This window comes from Cariama cristata, unplaced genomic scaffold (assembly GCF_000690535.1).
Source record: "Cariama cristata isolate BGI_N322 unplaced genomic scaffold, ASM69053v1 scaffold15978, whole genome shotgun sequence".
Taxonomy (NCBI): Eukaryota; Metazoa; Chordata; class Aves; order Cariamiformes; family Cariamidae; genus Cariama; species Cariama cristata.
In genome coordinates, this window is record NW_009631827.1 from 14667 (window position 1) to 22106 (window position 7440).

The window sequence follows — 7440 nt, forward strand, 5'->3', positions numbered from 1 at the left end:
AATCATGATTACTTAGTGTGATTATTCAGTTAATATGAGTTCACTTCAGTCACTGGACAAAGAATCCATGTTCCTTTCAAAGTGCACCTGGGTTATCTACAGTTCAACTTTCTGACATAGACAAGAATTGGTTGGATATGACAGGCTGTGGTCAACAGGTTTGATCATCATCCATGCAAACTTGCACATGCGTTGCTTGTTGCAGTCCTTTTGCCAGTATATCATGTTCCTACGGTTCAGATTTGCTCCAGCACACGCGTCGTACCACCAGCCTCCCCCAGGAAAATTTAGCACAGTTCTGAAAGTAATTGTCGTTGTCTCTGTCCTTGGTGGTGAACTTCTGGTTGTCATGGAGATAAGCTTCTGTGTCCAGGGTCAGTGCATCAGTGGCATTGCCTTTGTATAGACCAACCCTGATTCGATATTGAGACTCTTCATCTTCAATAAGGAATGGTTCGTACTGTCCCCATTTGATTTCAGCATTTAGGTTTACAAGTTTAACTCCAAGTATATATTTCACAGAGCTGCTAGTTAACTGATGCATGTATTCATTTCCTAACCAGTGGTTGTCATGAACGGAACCAAATCCATATTTGTAATCCTGCCAGGTCCTATCAAAGTCGACAGTACTATTGGCCGTAATGTGCTGGATTACTGTCCAGCCACCATCCTGCATGTTACAAGAGACAACAATTGGGTCCTCCTTTGGCTGGATGATGTAAAGACCATCTCTGGAATTTCCTTTGGAGCGCTGAAAAATCTCAAAACAATCCCTTGGATAGTCTGAGTAGGAAAAAAAAAAGTTTTAAAGTAAATTTCTGTTCAAATAGTAGATTTTAGATATTGAACTTTGTCCTTTAGAGTGACTGCATGGTTACCTTCTGCCTGGAAGCTGACTGACTTCATCCCAGCTGGTGGGTGCCTACTGAGCTAAACGGGGAAGATTGCAGGGCAGAACATGTAGGAACTGTTCAGAAATTCAAAAAAGGGTTTGTTACCCTGTCATGCAACAGAAGTGTGATTTTGCATTTATGACAGAAATATGGTTGAAAAGCCAGAAGTTATGTACAGACCATTCCTTTTCCTCCGGTGTCCTTCCAGTTTGAGGAGTCAGCAAATTTGCAGTTTCCTGTGCCATGTGTTGGATCATTGTGTTTAAATACTAGAGCTAGCCTTATCCTCAACAAATAAATCTAATTTCTCTTTAACCAATTTATACTTACACTGATTTGCAGGTAGAACTACAGTGGTGTGCAGTGCTGAACACCAATATCAGGAAAATACGTGTAAGTGCTTTTCCACTTCATTGCTTATCCAGTAGACTCAGAGCATGATAAAAATGGCATACAAGCCTTGGGATGACCCTCTCTATTGGGGTGAAATATATATACACTGTGTTTTTCAAATGTAACTTGCTTATAAGCTAATTTCTTGCTGCAGTATAGTATCCAGCATCTCTGAAACTAAGGCACAACACTCTACTTTTTACAATTGACTGTGAGACTTCTAAGAGCCAGAATATAATTTATTTAAATATACATTCACGTATGTATGCATTAATATATAGAGCATTCCTTTTGTAGAAAAGGATGTTATTCAATGTCTGTTCTGTTACTCAGAAACAAGTTTATGAATTTAAATCACTCCTCCATAGAGTTGAAAGGCATGTCATTACGTCATTATACTATGGAATATTTGAAATTTATAAAACCTTGACAATTTTAATATCTCTATGAGAAAAATTCCTACAGACCACCTGTGATGTAAAATGACAGTTCTTCAGATCTATGAATTCCTATGTTCTGTCCTGACAATGACTGATAGGAATTTAGATACTGTATTTAGAACTTAATTTTTTCTTCTGGGAAACCGGGATAATTCAGGAAAAGTATGGCAAGATGTCCTAATTTTTTTTTTTAATTTGCCAAAAAATAATCAAGGAAGATATTTTCAAAGATAAAAATTTAAAATAAAAGCTCAGAAAAAAACCTTTTCTCTCCCCAAATCACTGACCAGAGAGCCCCTGCTGATCCTTTTACTGAACACATTTTTTTTTCTTTTCCTGAACAGAAGAACAGAGACTGAAAAGAGTCAGTCTCATTGTATGGTCTCATGACCAACAGATCAAAAGTACACTGAACAGTTTGGTTAGTGTTCAAAAAAAAAAAAAAAAAAGCCCCCAACTTTCTGGAAAGAGAAAGGGACCATGACTATTTTATCTGGTACTGGTCCTGGAGGGAATTATATCATGCAGTCTTCTTCACCAAATTATTAAATTTCTTCTCTTCCAACTGGAAAGCATTGTAGACTTCAGTATCTGTCACTACTCTGTTAGAAATACTCATCTGGTTCCCAATCTAATTTTATTAGTGTCCACTGTCCATCTTTTTCTTTCTTGTGTCATGTTGTCCTTTAGTTAAATAGTGCTTCTTCCCGGGTAATAATAAGCCTTGGTGTACCATGAGGACAACTATATTTTTAATCAGCTTTTTTTTTTTTTGTTTTGTTAAGATAAATTCTGTTAGGAGAAATAAGCTTTTTTATATTTATTTTAAGATAAATCTTCTGTTCCTTCATTGCCTCAGTAGCTTTTCTGCACCTCTTCACTGCAAATTAATCTCCTAGAACGTGGGTAAAATTTGCACACAGTATTGCAGATGGCTTTATATAGTGCCACTGATTCCTCCCAAGTCTTACTAAAAACATCTATGTTGGTATATTATGGAATTGCATTTGTATTGCTTAGTTTCCTCTAATTTAGAGTTTGGCCTTTGGATCTTTGTAACTGGTAAGGTCCTCACCTTGCAGTAAAACATGGAATTTTGTACTTTATTTTTTATCCCAATGGTATTACTTAAGACCATCTGATTTTTTTCCCCGTGTAATATTCTGATTTTTTGTATTGGCATTTCTCTACTTAATGTTTTCATTAAATATTATCAGCATATTCCTACTTTTGCATCAGTATAGTTAAGAATACTGAAAAGATCGCTTATAAGAAAATACTTCCAGTCTCCCCTTGACTTTTTAGTTTACTTTTCTACCCAAGTCATTGTCATTTTCTTTTCAATCTCTACTGAAATTATCATGTAACCCTACCTTCTCTGACTTAATATTGTATGAAGTATTGCATCACAGGCTTTGCAGAAGTCCAGATGGACTAAACCTGTTAAATAGTATTATTCATAGTATCAGTATTGTGTTAAATGTAGTCCTTTATATTTGACATTCAGAAGTTTAGTGGCACTTTAAGCCACTCAGGACAGATTTACAAGTGTATATAGGCTTTCCAAGGTCTTACTTTTATGCCTTTCATTGCCTAATAGAATCTACAGTCATGAGTAGAACACTTTAAATCTCAATACTATCTGCAAGACATTATTAAATATCCTGAAAGAGCAGAACTGTGTACATGACTGTACCCCAGTTGTTAGAACATTCGCCTGTCTCCAAACCTGATCCCATGATTTTATAGAATGATTAAGTGATTTATATAGTGATGTCCAAGCCAGCGATATATACAGTGACACTTGTATTTGCTCTTCTCAGTGAATATTATTAATGCAAAATAGAACAATTTCTATAGACAGATAATGAGAAAATAATTTAGGCTGATTGTTACAGGATTCACTTGGAAAGTGAATTTTATAAAACCTCGAGTGCCATCAGTCAGAGTAGGAAAAGGAATCAATCCGACTACTGTTTTGCATACAATTTATGTGGGATCTACTCTGATAAATGCATTAGAAAACCTACCAATCTGGACCTTACAAGCTAGATAGGCAGAGGGATGCCTCAGTTATAGGTACCAATGGGATTTATGTACTGAGGTGTCAGATGTAAGCTAGATACGATTGTTGATTCTGAAGAATAAGTCTTCAAATGCCACAAAATATTTTTTTAGAAAAAAACCTGTCAATTTCTCTTGAATTAGATGGCAGCTGAGCAAGGGTTTTAAAGATTCTGGATTTCAGGGCAGGACATGTTCATATTGCAAAGTATTTTTGCAGGGCTAACTTTCAAGTACGTTGGCTGAAAATGTTACAGCAAAGCAATAAAGTAAAACACAGCATGCACCCAAATCACTCACTCTCTTCATGAGTACCTTTTTCATTGGTGTTACCCAGTCTCTCATAGCCTCTTGGGGGGAGAAGGTGGGCATTAGCCAAGACCACTGCCTCTTTGGTGCTCGCTGACACAGTGCAATGACAGAGGAAGAACAGAATAAATCCTGATGAGCGCGTCAACAGCATCTTTCTTCTGAGTCAGTCCTCCTGCAGCAACACAGAACTGTAACACAGACTGGAACTGAAAATTCATACTTTTAGTATGAAAGTCCTGAAGGAGAAAGGTATTGAAATACCTAGCTTCAATATAGTGAGCCTCTGCCCAAACTGGCTTCTCCCATCTTTCAGGGACCTCTTCTTTTCCTGATGTCTCATACCCTGTCTCTGGTCATTCCTCTGACACAGAGCACTGTGCTGTGACCCTTGGAACATCTCTCACCTCTCTTATCTTGTGCCATGCTGGGCAATAAAACATAATGTAATTTTGTGTGTGGCAAAAAGCCATAGAAAGGAATGTAATGACAAAAGAAAAAGTACATCTTGTATTTATCAGAATTGAATTTTGCTGATTCCCCGAGTCCAAACTGTAGTGAATTAGAGGCACCAATGGTCAAACCGGCAGAAACAGTAACACTGGCTCTGCTGACTGTCTGTAGTTCAAACAGTACTCAAAGACATGGCTTTCCGAGTGCTGGGAATACTTCCATGCATTAGAGAACTCCTTCAGCACATCTGGATTACGCTTTTTATGAATTTCCATCCACAGCTTTAAAGAATAGGTCATAGGTTTAAATCAGATAAAAAAATTTAAAGTTCAATAAACAAAAAGAACTTTCCTTCAGCCTCTTCAAAACTCACAATAGTTCAATATATTGAATTAAAACAGTTTTGAGCCTCATTTTGTCCTTCTTTTGGGGTTACACATCTAATAACATTCCATCCAACATAGCAAGAAGGATTAGGCTATTACTGGACCAAATCCTGGGGTCCTCACTTAGGCAAATCCAAGCTTGATTGAAGAGGAATCCCTATATCAACGACAGCTTAGACTGAATCAGGACAACAAACATTTCCCCTACTCTCAAAGGACACATTTGCTTAGACTGTAGCTAGACTCTCTTAATTTTTTTTTTCCTTTTAAAGGACTGAGGTCCCCACAGTGTCTTTGATGAAGGCAGAAAATAGATCTAGCAAGCAGCTCTTCGGTCAGAGCTTATTTCCTGCCAGCATCAGCACAGAGTCTACAGAGGCCAGTACCCTTCTCCATAGTGGTTTACATTGCAACAGAGCCACATTCCTTGTAAATCTAATGACTTAGCAGCAGATTCAGCACGAGTGAAAAAAATATTCAGCATGTTTTTAAAAAAATGTCCAAGACAAATAATTGTAATGAAGTTCAGGTTTGAGAGTTAAATTTTATACCTATCATACAGAAAACAGGGCAAAACAGAATTTTCTACTGTACCTAAAACTATTCCATAATAATTCTGATTTACTATTAACATACAATTTGCTGTTTTATGCAAAGTTGGTCATTTGACATTGGGATCATAATAAACTGGAAAATTACCTTCCATGAAATTTGGCATAGGGTTTCCCTTAAAGCATTTAAGTTCTGCTATGCCTGCATTTCCCACTGTCATTTATCCTTTTCCCTGAAAGCTTCTATTATTGCTGCTATTATTAATTGTTATATAATAAATGACTTAAAATCAAAACCTAACCCACAAGCATCACTAAACTTCAGGAAATCTGTACTTGGATCTGGAGTAATTTTTTTAGCTGGTTTGTTTTTCTTTTAGCATTTTTGAGTGCATCAGTCTTTTTTCTTCCCTCATATTTACACATTTAAATGATTTACAGATCCATTTAATTCCAGAATAGAAGTTGGTATTATAAATTATTAAGAAAGCAACTGAGGAAAAGAGCACTAGGCAAGCACCTTACCTCTTTCAAGTGAAGCTTAGCAAAGAAAAAAGCACACAAATGAATGAGCTCATTCTCTACAGTTGTACTTTGCCTGCTACTTAAGTCCAGGTGGAATAAATCAGCTCCAACATACTATCTCAAATGCAGCACAATTGCATCTTCATTTTTTCACACTGTGTGCTTACTCTGATGGACTTTGCTCTGACATATTACTCTTGCAAGTAAGTATGTATGAATTATATAGTACAAAGTTCTTCCATAAGGATTACAACATCATAGTAACTAAATTAAATTTCCTTGATTGATAAATAGACACAGTGGTAGAGAACCATTAAGAGGTTTTAGTTCAGAAAATTACCTGTGTTGCTTAAATATACACAGGCAGATGCTCAAAGTTTCTATGTTATTTTGCATTAACTAGATGCTATACTGCTAGTCACATTTAAAATTGCATAGAGACAACTTGATTTTTAAGTATTAGGACAAACCAACCATAAACCTTGTTGTTACTTCATGTTGTAATGTGAATGAATCAGAAGCAGTGTCTCAGAGCTATAAAAATGGAAAAAATCAAAAGCAGAAACAGGCTGGTCAGCAGGTTTCTTTTAGTTTATTCAGATTAACAAGAGTTAATCAACATTAATTCAGGTCAAAACTGTAATTAATTAGATTAATTAATTATTGCTATATATCTGAAAGTTGTACTGTCTATCTGCCTGGCCTTTAGATGATGCCTAATCTAGCATTTACCCTTTTCAAGATGAGCCAACACTTAAGTCTTTGTGCTCCCTCATCCAGCCTGCAACTCACTTGGATCAGATTCCATCCCTGAAACAAGCCACAATTAAAACTGAAGGAGCATTTAAGTCCTGTGCAAGCTCTACTTGCGGATTTGTACTATGCATAATTTCTGTTCTTCAATAATTCATCCTCAATGAAAGCACAACATGTGAGGATTTGTATTTCATGCACAATCAAATAGATACACATTAATGAATGTTTTAGGGAAGATTTGCTTGTAACATTTAAAACTCAGTGATATTTCTCGTCATTTTTAAAGTACAAGCAATGCTTTATTATACATGAAGATGGCTACAGGGAGTCAGAACAGTATCTTTTCCCTGACACTGACCAGTAGCAGAGCTACAGGGAGAAGTTTAAGGACACATTCTCTCTGCTTTTAGCATTATGCAGCTTAGGGAATTTCTGGTATCTGTATGTTTGACATACCTAATTTCTGGCTAGTACCAAGCTTTATAAACCTTGGCTAAGGCATGAAAATACTGTATTGTAGCTTATGAAATAATACAAGTGCTTTGAACAGATACAGATCTTGCTGAAATAGTATGCTAAGAAGGGCAGGAGAAGGTACCTTTCCACTCTGTCCATATTGATACACTCTAGAAAACACCATTGTGGTATTTATTGATAGGTCTCATGTCAC

The 7440-nt window shown here is 36.4% G+C and overlaps 1 protein-coding gene across 1 annotated transcript; it reads right to left on the minus strand.

The window, feature by feature from the left end:
- Positions 1-229: 229 nt before the first annotated feature.
- LOC104166265 (fibrinogen-like protein A) lies at positions 230-783 on the minus strand (the record flags this gene model as incomplete). The annotated part of the gene is made up of 1 exon (XM_009706136.1): positions 230-783. A coding segment is annotated over one exon (554 nt), but the record flags the coding sequence as incomplete, so codon positions are not given.
- Positions 784-7440: the final 6657 nt, after the last annotated feature.